This window comes from Squalius cephalus, assembly GCF_949319135.1.
Source record: "Squalius cephalus genome assembly, chromosome: 18".
NCBI classification, from domain to species: domain Eukaryota; kingdom Metazoa; phylum Chordata; class Actinopteri; order Cypriniformes; family Leuciscidae; genus Squalius; species Squalius cephalus.
Window position 1 is genome coordinate 25,789,040 of NC_137139.1, and position 16,372 is coordinate 25,805,411.

At 40.5% G+C, this 16,372-nt stretch overlaps 2 protein-coding genes across 2 annotated transcripts; both read left to right on the forward strand.

Annotated features, from left to right (window-relative positions):
• The first annotated feature begins 6,638 nt into the window (after window positions 1-6,638).
• Window positions 6,639-9,134, forward strand: LOC307145246 (L-rhamnose-binding lectin CSL3-like). Its single transcript, XM_079848215.1, has 8 exons — window positions 6,639-6,940; window positions 7,027-7,050; window positions 7,157-7,213; window positions 7,415-7,550; window positions 7,700-7,809; window positions 7,971-8,015; window positions 8,206-8,326; window positions 8,629-9,134. Exons 1-8 carry the CDS (start codon window positions 6,910-6,912, stop codon window positions 8,732-8,734), a joined length of 630 nt encoding a protein of 209 aa, XP_079704341.1. The 5' UTR covers window positions 6,639-6,909; the 3' UTR covers window positions 8,735-9,134.
• A 1,552-nt stretch (window positions 9,135-10,686) lies between these two features.
• On the forward strand, window positions 10,687-15,489 carry LOC307146280 (uncharacterized protein; the record flags this gene model as incomplete). The annotated part of the gene is made up of 11 exons (XM_079850179.1): window positions 10,687-11,058; window positions 11,860-12,019; window positions 12,277-12,499; window positions 12,593-12,719; window positions 12,872-13,170; window positions 13,261-13,351; window positions 13,435-13,551; window positions 13,661-14,102; window positions 14,251-14,422; window positions 14,743-14,891; window positions 14,979-15,489. 8 exons carry the CDS (start codon window positions 10,687-10,689, stop codon window positions 13,766-13,768), a joined length of 1,497 nt encoding a protein of 498 aa, XP_079706305.1. The 3' UTR covers window positions 13,769-14,102; window positions 14,251-14,422; window positions 14,743-14,891; window positions 14,979-15,489.
• Window positions 15,490-16,372: the final 883 nt, after the last annotated feature.

The window sequence follows — 16,372 nt, forward strand, 5'->3', positions numbered from 1 at the left end:
TTAATCAAAAGTGACAGTTTTAAATATTAATAATAATCAGACATGTTTTTTGAGCATATTATTCCCTCAGGTAGATTACATGTTTTCTTGCGTGGCTGGATGTTGGACTCATGAACAATAATCACGTTGTTTGCATTCGCCAAAATTGATTTGCCGAAATCAAAACGTGGACAGTGAAAGGGAATTACCGTTAGCGCGAGACGAGTCCGGCTTGAAGCGGAAGCGACCAGACGGCAGAGGATTATGTTCGCAAATCAAACAATGATTTGTCCCAAAAGAATGATTTAAAAAAGTGATGTTACATATGACACTGAAGCTTCATAGCGCGTATCGAGTAGGCTACGCAGCGCAATTTCCCATGAAGCTCGTGCCGGAGCGCATATTGTTTTCACGTGATCAACGAAAAACGTAGCCTCACTTTCTTTCCAGTCACGTGAATGCTTCACTTTCCGTGTCGGAATGTTTGTATCCAGACAGACCACTACTCTATGTTTTTGGAAGTTTAAGTACATTTACTAGCATTTTAGTAATTAGTATTAATATAATTGTTACATTTAATTTATTGCCTCACTTTAATATGTGAATCATATTATCAGAAACCTGAACATATAGCGTTGTCAGGCTTTTATTTGTGCTCAATAGATAAAACAACGACGCTGCGCACTCGGGTTTATGGCTACTATAAATTTGACCTGCCACAAGATGGCGCTGTTTTCGACACTTATGATGCTTCGAATCTTTTCCCGGAAAAATCAAGGGAAAGCCTCAGTGCTTCATGAGGCTTCATTTGCCCATCCTTAGATCAGCGTAGTAGGCTAGTCAAAAAACGGGACAAGGGAGGTCACTGATGGCAAAATGAGGCTCCCTACCACTGAGACCTCGCAGCCCATTGCTTCAGCCAAAGGTTCATTAACGTTACTCGAAGCTTCATTCAGCATTGCTCACTAGTGAAACCTAGCTACTGTGCAAAGAAATAGCAGACAAATTAATTCATTCTGAACCATATTTTTTATAAAAAATTATAAAAATATTTTTATAAATAAAATTATTTATTTATTTATTTTGTACTCACTGTTAAAGGAGAACTCCGGTCAATTTTAACATTGAGCTCATTTTTTTGTCAATTTGGAGTGCTGTCAATACAGAGAACAATGACAAAAATCGGTGTTGCCTACACCGTGTTATCCTCTTTTTAAAATTTGCACCCTGTTGACTTCAATGGGGCAATGTTTAAACCTGCTTTTAGCCTCTTAGCATCCTTGATGTGTCATTACAAGTGCACTGGTCATGTGAGTGATTCCTTCAGAGTGAACACGAGTGAATCTGACTGCAGTAGATGTGAAAGAAATGGATAAAAATTATGTTATTTAAGCCAGCGCAAATACCTGTATTTACATCCTGTTTTCGGTTGAAGTCCAAAGTAGTCGATTGCCGAGTTCACGCGCGTGATCATAGGTAACTAAACCTATGCGCGTGAACTCGGCAATCGACTACTTTGGACTTCAACCGAAAACAGGATGTAAATACAGGTATTTGCGCTGGCTTAAATAACATAATTTTTATCCATTTCTTTCACATCTACTGCAGTCAGATTCACTCGTGTTCACTCTGAAGGAATCACTCACATGACCTGTGCACTTGTAATGACACATCAAGGATGTTAAGAGGCTAAAAGCAGGTTTAAAACTTGCCCCATTGAAGTCAACAGGGTGCAAATTTTAAAAAGAGGATAACACGGTGTAGGCAACACCGATTTTTGTCGTTGTTCTCTGTATTGACAGCACTCCAAATTGTTAAAATTGACCGGAGTTCTCCTTTAATGTCTGTAACCTTTCATTTGCAATAATAAAAAGACATTAGCAGACATTTGTCCATGTGTATAATATAAAATATGTATCTTTCTCTGTCTGAATTTACTTGTGCAGTTTGGATAGTGACAGTGTGAACAACAACAGTGATACTGTGTTGAGTGCAGTGCCTAACGTTACTTAACGTTAAGTGCTTAATGTTGGAGGGAGTGTAATAAAGTAAACTGCAACAGAATAGTCTGGAAGGAAGGATTACAATAGATTTTTATTGAGAAACAGAATTATTTCAAGTGTGTTGGGGTTTAGACGATTCCTTTTCTCGGACAAAATCTCTCCAGCCTTGGAAAAGATCCTTTCACAAGGAACAGAGGATGCAGGGGAACATAAAAATGCCAGTGCCAGCTGGTATAAATGAGGATACTGATGCTTCTGTTGAGCCCAGACAGGGGAGGATTCCCTCTTTCTTGCTGGCTCCATTACCAGGAAAAAGGAAGAGGTCACAAAAAGCAAACAAATCCAAAAGGGCAATCCAAATAAAAAACCAGTCCAGTCCAGATCCAAAAATCCAGAGCAATCCAAATAATCGTATCTATAACAACTTAACAAGACTAAAATTTAGCTACAATAATTAATAATAACAATATACTATAACTATTCTAACCTGATAATGTAATAATATACAGCCCTAACACATATATGACACAATAACGACAATGATAGTTATCTAACTCTCTGACACCACTACAACTGGGCTGCGTTCAGCCCCGCAAAACGTTGCACAACGTTTTTAAAACGGAAACGGTGATGCATTGAACACACTGTTCTGATGACGCAAGAGTTGCAACTATGGCAGCTGAGAAGGCCATTCTTTGTGTTCTTTGTGAAGAATTTTCTGAGCCTGATGAAGTCGGTATAAATATGTGTTTAATACTACAAAATATGCCCGATGTTACAGTTACTGCACTTGCCGCCCAGAACAAAAGAGAACATCCCAATCGAGTGAAGGGATTGCTGAAACTGATATGGAAGCACACATCTTACCTAATTCAGACTAAAACACATCTATTTAGCCTCACATACTGACTTTATTTGTAGTTCATACTGTTTTAATACCCTGTATTTTCTTTCTCATTTTTAGGAAAAGCACTTAATTACCATTGTTTATTTCTATACCAAATGCCATACACTTGCAATGAAGCTAAAAATATAAACAACTACATCATTATGTTGATATCCTATATTTTTACAATAAAACTTACGACAAACATGTCTTCTAATATCCTCAGTTGTTGCGTATACCGAGGTGCATCGAAAACATTTGTAAATTAGGCTACTTTCCTTGAACCCATTGTGCCACTTCACTTTAATACCGCGTGCTTTATGTTGTTGCTGATTGGACTGCAGTTCTGACACACCCACCAAACAAGAGAAAACGTATCTCAAACCCCGTTGCACACCGGTGCACGCCGTTTCCAGGAAACATGACGTTCAACCCGGTGTGGTGAACAATCGAGTCCGGTTGAAGAGATGAGTCCGAGCTGCGTCAATAGCAGAGGAGAAAGACCGCGAAATTTAAAAATACGACTGTTATTGTGTCACGAAATGTAGTTTTAAGAGTTTCTCAGTCGAGAATGTAGTTGTTTGAAGCTCAAATATGTTGTTTATTTATTATAAAAAACACACAAACTATGAGAAATGTTTAATTTCACAATCTAAAGCTTCGGTTAAATACTAGTATATTAAACATAAGTTAAAATACATTAATGACTCGTTATAACGTAGTACAAACTTCTATAATAAAGTGATTTTGTATTATTTGTAACCAGGCACTAAAGTGATTACCCATAAAACGTGCTTTGAACCAATCGGATTGCTTGGGTCCTAAGCTCAGGCTCATCTCTTCAACCGGACTCGATTGTTCACCACACCGGAAACCGTAGCAAAACGTTGCGCACCGTTTTGAACTTGAACGTGCCTCTGTTTCTACTACTGCTGACAACACCCACAAGGTGGCGCGAGTTTCGAACCGCCTTTTATCCGGAAGCGACACTCGGACCGAACCGATGACGTATCCACACAAACCGAGGCCTCGTTTGTCATTAGTCACGTGATTTTCACGTTAACAACACAAGCCTCAAATCGCGGCTTCATCTGGCACGCCCATTTTTTCTCGACACAAGCTCCGACGCCTCGGTTCAAATGTCACATCACAGCTTAAAGTGGATTTTTCATAAATTGGACAAGTCATTATGCTCTCTGTGTCACAATAACAGAAGGAGAAGACTCAGATGTAACGTAAAACAACAGCGTCTTTATTCACAGGAAGTTCAATGAAGCAGTGTGGTAAACAGGTGAGTATGGTATGGAATTCAAAGTAGCACGTTTGCACTTAGCTTTAGCATTCACAGGTCTCTGATTGTTGCAGGTGCTGACTGGTGAGCGGTGCAGACAAAGTAATGGCACAACAGATGAAGACAGACTGAAGACAAGATTCCAAGGTGAGTAGTCGGGTAAGTCCTTCCACTGGATAGACGAGACCAGACCCTGACTCTCAGGGGGGCATGGAGGTTTTGCCCCCGTGGCCTTGACTCTTGGCTCGTTCACGATGGCTGGAGACGTAAGATGGAGAGAGTATTCCATGAAAGAGTCTTTCACAGGCGAGGGCAGAAAATACAGCTGCACGTTTCATTTTCTTTCATTGGGTCTTTCATTGTCAAATCCATTACCATGCTAAAAATCTTCAGAGAGTTGTCATAAATAGAACTAGTTTTTCACTCAGAGATCTCAATGAAAACTATAATGCTGCAATGTTTGATTTCTGAGCATGAGCTGCATCAGTGTGTCAGAAAACAACTTTTGTGGAAGGAGGATCGACAGAACAGCCTGAAAGAGCAGAAGCAGAAAACCGTTTTCTTTAGCATTTCTTTTGCTTTTCTTGTTTCGTTTCCATCTTCTTCAAAGCTGCTTCTGCTGTATTGTAGGGTGAGTAAATCATGGGGGAATTTTCATTTTTGGGTGAACTTACCCTTTAAAGGAGTCATAACCTAGTCTTAATTTGGATACCTACTGCTGTATTATAGTCTTTCATGCCCTTCTAAAAAATAAAAGTGGAAAAAATAATAAAAACAGAGCTCCTAAAACCTTTATTTCTGAAGGCATTTTTGTCTCGCGAGATCTGATGTGATGTTTTGGCTGTCGTGGACGTAGAGTCCATTCCCCGTGTTTACCTTGAAGCTAACGTTACATACAATAGCCGCATTAGTAGTTAGCTGCTGTTTGTTACACACAGTAGAGCAATAAAAACAGTCTTACCGTTTCAATTTCAGGCAAGTCCCGGATGGTTGGAATGGCACCTTTTTTCAAACGGAGCTTCGTGGCCAACTTCGCCTGATATTGGCCCAAATTTGTGAATGATTCCGGCGTAAAATGTTTAGCGCAGACACCGAACAATAAGCCAGTTGAAAGTGTTGCTGGGACAGCATCATTAAAAATGAATTTTATCCACTGGTCCCTGATAGTTTGGTCCGTTTTTGGTATAGAAAACACATTCGCATGTTGTTTCTGGCAGTCAACCACAGAGCAACTCACGTGTGCACTCGGTTTCTCCATCTTTCGCGACTGAACTGAATATGAGGGGGAGAGGGGAAGGGCGGGCTTCCTGCTGCGGTGTCCATATATGGTATATCCTGCCCCGTCTTGACGTCAAGACGGGGCTGAAATCAAAATCTCGTTTTTTAGTGCGCGTGCACGTGGGCTATTTTACAAACCCTGAGGTAAACAAACGCTTCACTTTTAAATATCGGCTTCCCGGCCAGTGTATAATCATTATGCAATCATAACATACATTGATTCTCGTGGAAAAGTGAAATTTGCAGGTTATGACTCCTTTAAGGGGGTGAGTGTAACAGATGTAGTCCAGTAAGAGCTGTGCGTGTAAACCTCTCTCGATCCCCTGTCCTCAAGAAGCGTTTTAGCGACTTCAACAGAACAATCCCAGAATGCGTCAGCTTGTTGATACTGTAGTTCTAGTGCGATTATTTGACCAGGAAAAGAGATTATGAAGAAGTTTACAGGCAAAAGCATAAAAATCATTGCGAGTCGGACTGCTAACGTGATCAGGAAGCAAGCTGATGAGTTGAATCACATGTGTTTTATTAGGAAGAGGTTCAACAAATAGGCCTACATCAAAAACGTGGGTGTGTCTGCAGAAACAGGATTGTGAAACACTTTGCTGGACATGCCCGAGATGAGCACAGAACACGGTGACAGGAAAGCTCTAGGATCAGGCAATCCCACAACAAGAACAAATTTTTCCGGAAATTTTCTAAAGATACCATATAATCATAAAACATTTGCAAAGTACAATCAATCAAGTTAAAGTCCGCGTGAACCGGAAGTTGCAAACGACTTTTCTCCAGTGTTGTGACGTATTTCCCAGTGAAAAGGAATATTGAACAGAGGGCAGGGTTTTACTCTAGCGCTCCTCCTCTCCATCTCTGCTCATAACAGACTAACGGTTTGAGGGGAGTGGTTAAGCGTTTCCCAACCCAAGCCGTCAAACCTACATCATCAGAGAAGGAATGCCATTCCAGACCGGAAGTAACTTTTCAGACTTTGATTTAAGATTACGACGGCAAACAATTTTTTTCTGTGTATTAACTTGCACGGATTAATTTTTCACCACAAGACTAATATGCGCTAACAAAGTAAATAGGGTCAATTTTGATTTCAGTTAGACTTTAACAATAAACGATTCACCTGTTTGTCACCATGTCCTTATGTGGTTCTTTTTCCACATATGTTTCCTACAGTAAACAGTTGATGGTGGGTGGGTGTTTGTTATAAGTAAGCTGGTGAGTTGAATCAGATGTGTTTGATAAGGAAGAGTTCCAACAAAAAGCAGAAACAGGATTGGGAAACACTGGTCCGAGATGAGCACAGAACATGGTGACGGGAAAGCTCTGGGAGTGTGTGGTTATTTTTTCGCATTTGTTATCTACAGTAAACAGTTGATGGTGGGTGGGTGTTTGTTATAAATACGGTGTGCACATGTGTCTCCTTAAGAGAATTCCACAGTTTTCCTTTTGTTCAGACAATCAACATGTTGGTGCAAAAGCTAAGCTGGATCACTTGTAAGTACTGATTTAGAACCAATTCAACTTGCATGATTTCAAATGTTCAGTTTTTCAATTTGTTTCTATTTGATTTTGATTTTCAGTGATGCTGTTTCTGTATCAACAAGGTAAGGCAGTTGACAAATGTTTATAGTCTCTTTAAATAAAAAAGAGACTTATTTTTGCATGTAATTTTATATCATTTCGCCTAAACAGAATGTTTCCTCTCTGCAGGTGCAGAAGCAAAAATAACACAGGCCTGTGAAGGAGGATCTGCGTACCTCAGCTGTGGTGAGTAATTCAATCATTTTTAAGTTATAGTTTTGGCCTTTTGTGTCTAAATAGGACAGTACGAGATAGACAAGAAGCAAGACAGTAGAACAGGATCAGGAGGGGATCTTGAACTTGCAATTTAACCATGTACAGTGTGCTTAAACTTTACCACAATTCACATGTTAATTTTTTCTTTTCTTTTTTCTTTAAATGTGTCAGATTTGGGATTCATTACGGTCATTCAAGCCAACTATGGGCGAACTGATCACACAACATGCGCTAGTGGAAGACCAGCTAATCAGATCTCAAATACATACTGCTTCCAACAATCATCCCTCCATACGATGTCCAATCGGTAGGATTAACAGATAACCAAAAAAAAAAAAAAAAGTTTACAATCTCATTTTATGCATAATTTTACAAGTGTAATTATTTTTGTCTATAGTATATTAAAGCTATTCTTATGTAGGCCTAGTAACTTGTCATTGTCTGTCCATGAATCAGGTGTGATGGAAGTAAGAGCTGTACTGTTCCTGCATTGAACTCTGTTTTCTCTGATCCTTGTTATGGGACTTATAAATACCTGGATGTTTCTTATGAATGTATCCCAGCAAGTAAGCCAGTGGTTTTATACATATAATTTTCATCCTGGATTTTGAAGTTGATTATTAATCAAAAAAATTCTTTAATGTTTTATTTTCTTTACATATCTAGAACTGGTCTTTACTGTTATTATTACTGACCTCTGTTCCCATTTTCCTCAAACTAATTTTAGTAAGAAGTGTAATCTGTGAATATACCCAAAGCGTCATTGTCTGTGGTAAGATCTATCTTTTCTTTCTGTACATTTATTTTCTATGCTGAGATAATACTGTAGCATCAAAAAAGGTAGAGCATTTTGTTTAGCCCCTAAGGTCCTCATGCCCACAATATTTTGAATAGATCAGTCCAGCTACAGTGTATGGTGGCATAAATTACTGATTTAAAATGTGTTGTTTTTGTTTCAAAAGACACTGGTGTTATTTTTGTTCATCATGCCAATTATGGGCGGCGGGATCTTGTAACCTGCCCTCATCATTTAGCAACCACACCAGACTGTTACTCTCCTCAGACCAGCAGCCTGCGTTCCAGGTACAGCAGCAGATACACTTCATCTAGAGTCACTTAAGACTTCAGAACACACACATAAACTGAATCTTCAGCTATATGTGAAAAACATATGCAAAATATACATAAGGGACAATTAGGGGTGGATGATATAGGTAGACATGATAAACTGGTAGGAATTAGTCAACCACTAGAGATTTGTATTATTGTCTCTATCGCGGTGACGCTCATGTGATTGTAGTGCTGCGGCCGTCACAAAAGTGTATCATTTGGATTCGTTTTCGTAAATAATATTTTTGTTTGCTGTTTTTTTTGCCCTATCTTAGGTGCAATGGGAGGAAGTCTTGTCAACTAAATGCTTCAAATTCTGAGTTCTCTGATCCATGTTGGGGTGTCCATAAGTATTTGGAAGTGACATACAGCTGTGAATAATATTGTGATTATCCTACCACATAAATGTATTTTATATGTTTTGTGTGTGTTTTAAATGAAATCGGGCTACATAATCTATATAAATTATAGATGTCAAATGCACGCTAATAGTTTTTGGTATTTTCATTCATTCCCCAGCAAGACCAAACAAAACAATAAATTGAAATATGGGGTTCATCTTAAAATAAATGAATGATTATAATGAATCTGTAATTATTATTGATCATGTGTCAACAAATGAGAATAATGGAAGGTAAGAAAAAAAACAAAAACAAAAAAAGAAGTTCAAAAACGGCTTCATTTTGTAGTAGGCTATATTTTTCTTCTTTTAATTTTGAGGTGACTTTTGTGGGGGGGGTTTTTTTACAGAAAAATAAAGATTTCAAAATGGGGGTTCCACATTGATGACATACTATAACCATTTTTGGCTTGCAAAAGAACCTCGGTCAACTTAAAAGAACCACTCAAATTATCGACACATAAAACACAAGAATTCTTTAGTTTCTGTAAAGCTTTTCTTTTGTAGGAATTTGTACTGCAAAAAGCACTCTACACATACTGTCTAAAGCATATTCTTAACATTTTTAAATACACTATGCAATCTTATCTGATTTAAAATGCTTGAGCAACCCTCCATCCCATCAAGAAGCCACCATCACTGCCCCACCACTTCAGAGTGTGTGCTAGACTCTTCTTTCACTGAGAAACATGAAATACACCACTTGCATGTTGCACAGATTTGCATGGGCTGCACAGTTTCCAACAATTTGTTTGTAGGAAATCTGGCTAGACCCTCTGTTTAGAGACTCTTAGTTATGGGGTGGTGGAGAAAGATGGCTGAAAATTGAGACTTCACTCTGCTCCAGGCCAGGCTTTATTCTCTTATTTTCCTTAAAAAAAAAAAAATTTTCTCCAAGCAAACATGACAACATTGCCTCAGAGGAGCCCAAAGAGCAGCATGAAAAATACTTTATTTTCTAATCAACTGGCCTGTCCAATGGGAAAAAGAAAGCAACTCACTAATGGGCCGCATACTCTATTGACGAAGGCCAACATGCGACACTAATGCCTAAAGTTAACTGGGACGGCACTTATGCATCAGATTTTGGCAGAGGCAAAATCTGTGGCCTCTTGTGTTAAAGGGACACTAGGTAACTTTTTAACCTTAACTGAACAGCTTCGGAGTCAGTGGAATGGTTATATTACTCATTTCGGGTTGAATGGTGGTGGTTTCGCACCCCCCTGGTGCCCGAGAGCGGAAAAAACTCACTTGCAACTTTGGGACGCGGGTCGGTGTCAGGAAGTATCGCGTGATATCAGGTCTCGCGATGTAACGAATTGCTTGACGGCACTGCACACGTACACGCCCCTATTCAAGCACCGGCGGGCTAGCTATAAGCAAAGGGCAACGATAGATTTAGTTATGGCTGAGGCTGAGCCTGTAAAAAAGAAGCAGAAAGCTAGGAAATCTTTGTCGGAGGACCAACGAAAGAGGAAACGGGAGACTGACCGAGCAAGAAGTCAGACTCGAGTAAATATCGGACCGGCTTTTTCAGAATGGTGAGAACTGAGAGAAACAGAAGCCTGCAAAACGGATGCTGATCCTGCTGTTGCACTTGTAAGTTAAAGGCCATCTTTCAATTTAATTTTATAACTTAATTTATACAGAATCTTGTATGAAAATGTCAATTCAAAAAGACATACATAAGAATACATATGTTTTATAAGACCCACGGGCAGAAATTAAGAAAAAAGTGTACCTATTCTAAGCTAGGCTTCAAAAAACCGCCCTTTTCCAGAGAACGCGTCATATGACGTAAGGACAGGCAAACAAAGGCGGGGGCGCTGCCCTGGACCCTGGTTCTCAGTGTGGGTTTACGTAGTCTGAGAGGTGGTAATAGAAAAGAGAGCTTGTCGTTATCGTTATTATATAGTACGTTTGAGTTGTCACAATGGTGAATTCTTGTGTTTGTTTTGGATGCAACAACTCCAACTTGTCTGGCCATCGGGTCCACCGATTTCCAAACAAGAAACACAAAGATTTCCGTGCTTGGATACGTTTCGTCCAGGCAAAGAGAGGCCATTTCGCTGCCTCCTCGGTGACAAGACACACGGTGGTATGCGAAAAACACTTCACACCGGACAACTACAACCAAGGAGATCTTATGGAATTTCGCATGGGATTTCGACGAAGAGAGTGGGTTAGGCTGGCAAATGGAGCTGTCCCATCGGTGCATGCAAGTCCACCAGCAAAATCTGGCGGGAGTGAAGAGTCCGTTAGCACTAGCAGAGAATCTGCGCGCCGAAAACGGGAGCTTTGCACAGTAAGTCTTATAATACTTTATACAAATTGTTGCATCGAAATGTAGCTCTGCATGTAATTTCTGCAAATGTATTTTTCTTGATGTTATAATGGATTAGTCTTGGCATGACTTAGTTTGAGAAGTTAACGTTAGCACCATGAAGGCACGAAAGCCCGCCTAGCTGTTAACGTTAGCTTACTCCTGTTACACCCCGTGAGGCTGCACATGAGCCTCCTGACACTTATTTTATTGAACTAATAAGACGGGCTTCCAGACTGCGACCATTTTCTGAGAATGTGAGAGTCAAAATTTTATGTGGTCGCATTTGCAGCAGTGCATGCAGGTTCATGTAACGTTAGCCTACTACTCGGTTAAATTCACGCATACATTTTCCTGCATTGAACTTGGTTTAGCGCCCGCCAAAGTGAATTTTTGTCCCGCCAAAGCTTTATTTGATCGGTGAGTAATAGATGAACTGCTGCGCTTGGCTTGTGACAGTGTGCATGTTTCGAGCAGAGAGAGAGAGAGCCCCTGTCGCGCGCGCGCACTCTGTAAACAAGACTTCACCGTCTCCAAAACGCATCCAAGTAATGCTTTACACTTTCGCCTGGCATCCGAAGAGAGAGAGTGCGCGCGCGCGCGCGACCGGGGCTCTCTCTCTGTGAAGCTGGTATCAACAGGGCACATGCGAGGGAATGCAGCTCGGGACAACTTTGAAAAGATTTTGAAAAGATTAGCAGTCTTTTAAATAATGCATGAATGGGGTATTTTCATGAAAGGACTACATTTTTTTAAAGTTTAAAGTTGTGATTTTGTTTTCAGATTTTGGGAGAGAGTGCTGCCAGCAAAGACGGGGCGGGTGCAACTGCCACTTCAGATCCTGAAGATGATGTAGATGGAGACATCTCTACAACGGACCCTGAGCCAGTAGTGGTCCATCGTGGATCACAGTGCAACATAAGATGTTTACATCGTTCATTAGGTAGTTAGCTTATATCTAGCATTCACCATACATGCCATATACAATCACAAATAAGGATTACATGTCAAAATTTTTCATGATCTCCATGGTTACTATTTTGTAATTTACACTTTTCAGACAGTAAACATTAAAAATTATGAACTTCATAATGTTAGAAAAATATATTTTGTACTGGGATGCATTAGATTAGTGCATGTGTTGTTGCCAATGAATGTACAATGGTGAACAATTATTAAGATGAATCTCTTTCATCTAAGCTGTTCAGGTAAAGCCTCAGATGGTGGATGTGGGGACTCAAACCGAAAGGTTTGAGCATCGCAGATCAACTCCACTGGCCAGTCCTGAACAAAGTGATGATGAATGGTCATTTTCTGATATCATCAACCATTCTGGTGATATGTCATGGAGTCCCGGGGAGGAGATGTTGAGCGAGTCCTCTGAGGAGGAACCAGAAGAGCTGGAATCTCTCAGTGACCCAAAGTAAAAACCTTTTTATTAATGGAAAATGTCTGATTGTGTATCAAAAAATGTCATAGTCAGAATTAATGTGTTTTTTCCTTTTCTTGTTTTCAGTGCTGTTGACAAGTTCATTGTTTGCCAGAGGCAGTTGCTGTCTTTGTTCACGGTTTGTCCTGCATGCTGTGGGGAAACCCAGGGACACATAATGCACCCGGAAGGAACCTTCATAAAAGTCAAGCAGGTAATGTCTTATTTGTCAACTGTCTGTGAGGAGCTGAATTATAGTCTGTGAATGTACAGTATGTATATTCATTATTTGTGTCTTAACTATACAGGTATTTCACTGCCTCATCTTAAAGCTGCTTGAGTCTTGAATCTTCTCTCATCTTTCAGGCCTGCGGAACTTGTGGTTATGAGCGTTACTGGCAAAACCAAGAGAAGGTGCATCGAAACATGCCTGCCTGCAACCTTTTACTCAGCGGTGCCATCCACTTCTCAGGTTGCATGGCTACTCAGACAATCAGGATGCTGAAGCTGTTTGGACTGCAGTGCATAAGTCCCGGCACTTTTTTCCGCCATCAGCGCTATTACACTATCCCTACCATCGTGCAGGCCTGGAGGAATGAGCAGAAGGGGATCATCAGGGAGTTGAAGGAGACTGGGGGTGGATTGATCCTGTCTGGTGACTGCAGGTAGAATGGTCAAGCTCACGTCACTGATGTAGAACAGGTCAGTGTATTTTTGCATTAACCTCTAAATGTAACTGTTTTTGACGTTCTTAGATCAGATTCTCCTGGACACTGTGCCAAATATGGTAGCTACTCCTTGATTGAGGATCGAATTAACAAAGTTTTGGATGTTCAACTTGTCCAAGTAAGTTGATGTCACATAAAAATCTTGCGTCTGATTTAGTTACTGATATTACTGTTACTGTTAATAATCCGTTGGTTTTACAGAGCTCAGAAGTCCCAAGCAGCTCTTGGTGTGAGCTAGAGGGTCTAAAGCGGAGTATGCAGTTCCTGATGGACCAAGACATGCAAGTGTCTGCTCTGATAACAGACAGAAATCGGCAGGTAATGATGCTAGGAGAGATCTAAAGCTGAACAGCATATTGACATGCACAGTATCACTCAAAATAAGTTCTAAATTCTATAAAATCAATTTGTGTCTTATTTGTTTTAGGTGGCCAAGTGGGTACGTGAGAAAATGTGTTCAGAAGGAACAAGGCATTTCTTTGATGTCTGGCATATTGGGAAAAGTATGTATTGTGATGTTGGTAGTTCTATATAATAGACTTGTTTTTTGTAGTTAAATTCACTTTCCTAATAATTAGTTTGCTCTGCTCTGTTTGTCTGCTCTGGAACAGGCGTACAGAAAGCACTGGATGCTGCTGCAAAAGAGAGGGACTGTGAGGATCTGAAGCTGTGGAGGCCAGCCATTATCAACCATCTGTACTGGACCGCAGCTTCCACTCCTACAGGAGATCCAGATGAGATGCAGGCAAAATGGCAGAGTATGATAAATCATGTACAGGACATACATGAACACAGCACTCCTGCATTTACCAGCTGCGCACATCCACCGTTGGAAGGAGAGGCAAGAAACAAGGAGTGGCTGGAACCAGGTACAACATAGTAGCCTATGTTAAAAGATGTCAAATGTTTAGTTTGTCAAGTTTAGTTTGGTTTTATCAATACGTAACCCCATGTGTACTAATAATTACTTGTGTTATGAAATGCGACAGACTATATGACATAATATGTTTTATTCAGGATCACCAGCAGCCACTAAACTGGAGAGTGTAGCTGCCAGGAAAGCACTGGTAAAGGATATTCGACAATTGTCACCTCAGCATCAGACATTCTCCCTGGAGGCCTACCATTCCCTCATTCTGCACTTTGCGCCCAAACACACTGGCTTTTCTTTTCTTGGGATGTACAGCAGGTAGTGTTATCACTCAAAAGTATCAATACTAATAAAATTAGGCATTTATTTTCAGTTTCAGGATATTGCAATACTTTTGTAGCAGGATGATGACAGAATGAATATGACTAAAAACTAATGCAGTCTTGTATAGCAGACCAAAATGTTATTGATTGATAACTGCATTACATATTATTTGCAACAACAAAAAAAATTGCAAAGATGAGTCATTGTCTTAGACCCATTTGAACTGAAAACATTAATGTCATGTATTTCTGTTGCATTTCACTGCATTGGGTTAGCTTTGGAGACCTAATGTTCTATCTACTTATCTCCTACAGACTTCTCTTGGCGGCCCTACATTACAATAGTAATGGCAACAGAGATGTAGCTCGAACCAGTGAGGGTGAGGCACGCTACGCCGTTCGCTACCCACGGTTTCGGAAAGGTGGCTGGGTAGTCCACCCCATCAAGGAGAAACCATCTTACGGTTAGTAGATTCACTTAGTTTTTCAATATCTTTTTTATGTGGGTCAACCATGTTACTAAATGTGTTCTAAACATTTCTCTCCTCAAGGATACGCAACAAATCTTATGGTCTCTCTGGTAGAGGAATACTCAAAGTCACCACAGGCCCTACAAGAAAGCAGTGCTGTCTTGTCCTCTGCTGCCCCGCCCCCCCTCACCACTTCCCTCCAGAAGGTTGCCAAGGATGAGGCAGTCAGCCTCCATCTCGCACAACACTCACGCTTTAACATCTAATAAAAGATCAATTTTACCAGTTGAGTTTGTTTCACTATGGATTTATTAATCATCTTCCAAGCGGGGCCACTGGAAACCTTTGTATGTTTGTCCCTCCTCTGCAAACTGCCTCCTTATTGCTGACACAACACACGAAGGTATGGCTTTCCTAATGTCCCTGCCTAGTATTCCGTACGCCCAGCGGACAACCTGCCTGTATGCTGTGTATCGGAACTGCCTGTGGTGGAGATTGGGACATAATTACATTTTGATCATACCATGGTTTCATAATAAACAATTCCAATGGTAAATATTGCATGTCCTGTTGGCTGATATTCTACTGTACTACACAACACCAAAATTGTTTTTATAGTAAGTATATGGAAACCACTGAGTTTAAAAACCTGCTTAACAGGATTTACTATTTTGGTGTAGAAAAGCTGGTTCTTTAAATTGCAGTGTGAAATAATTTTTGCTCAAAACATACTCTGGTCTGCTGGCTTGGAGAGGGCCATGCTCCTGTCTGAAGTTCATGTATGCTATCTGCAGCACAAAAGGATTCAGACAGGATGCTTCAAACCCTGGATGGAGTGTGAGGCAGGTAATGTCTTCTGGGGGATCTAGGGTTTGGACAAGGGTCCAATAGGCGTCGACCTCCCTACAGCACACACTCTCCACTGCTGATGGCATAGCCTCACATCTACCACACAAGCACCTGTTAAACAAAATGTGCTAAGATAAACTCACTCTCCTTCCCTCCTTGTAGCTCTAGTGGTTGGTGTAAGACCTTGTAAGAAACGACATGTAGACTACCTACTTACTTCCTAAAGCTTATGTAAATATGCACTGTAAAAAGACGACCCCCCCCCACACACACACACACATTTATGCACAGTATAGGCTGTCAATTAGATGCATTTATCTGCATGCCTTACACCCAGTATCCCTCCACGTGACAATAAAATATCCTTGTAACAATGACTATATTTACATGAACAGCATATTCCCGTCCTAACCGGAACACTAACTGCTTTCATACATGTACTCCGCAGTACATGCGAGCTCATTTACATAATGTCCGTCGGAAATACTAGGAGGGGAATAGTATAACAGCCGGCTAAGTTCGGAATTCCAGCTGGCCGGTTATGTTGTTCAGATATACGGCCCAAACGCTTGACATCTGCAGAAGCAGAACATGCGGACACCTAGGTCTGAAAGCAGCTACTGATT

Coding starts and splice junctions, on each gene's coding strand:
- LOC307145246 (XM_079848215.1), top strand. CDS start 6,910: ATGTTGGTGCAAAAGCTAAGCTGGATCACTT. Junction 7,810..7,970: donor TTATGAATGTATCCCAGCAA/GTAAGCCAGTGG, acceptor AACTAATTTTAG/TAAGAAGTGTAATCTGTGAA. Junction 8,016..8,205: donor CCAAAGCGTCATTGTCTGTG/GTAAGATCTATC, acceptor TTGTTTCAAAAG/ACACTGGTGTTATTTTTGTT.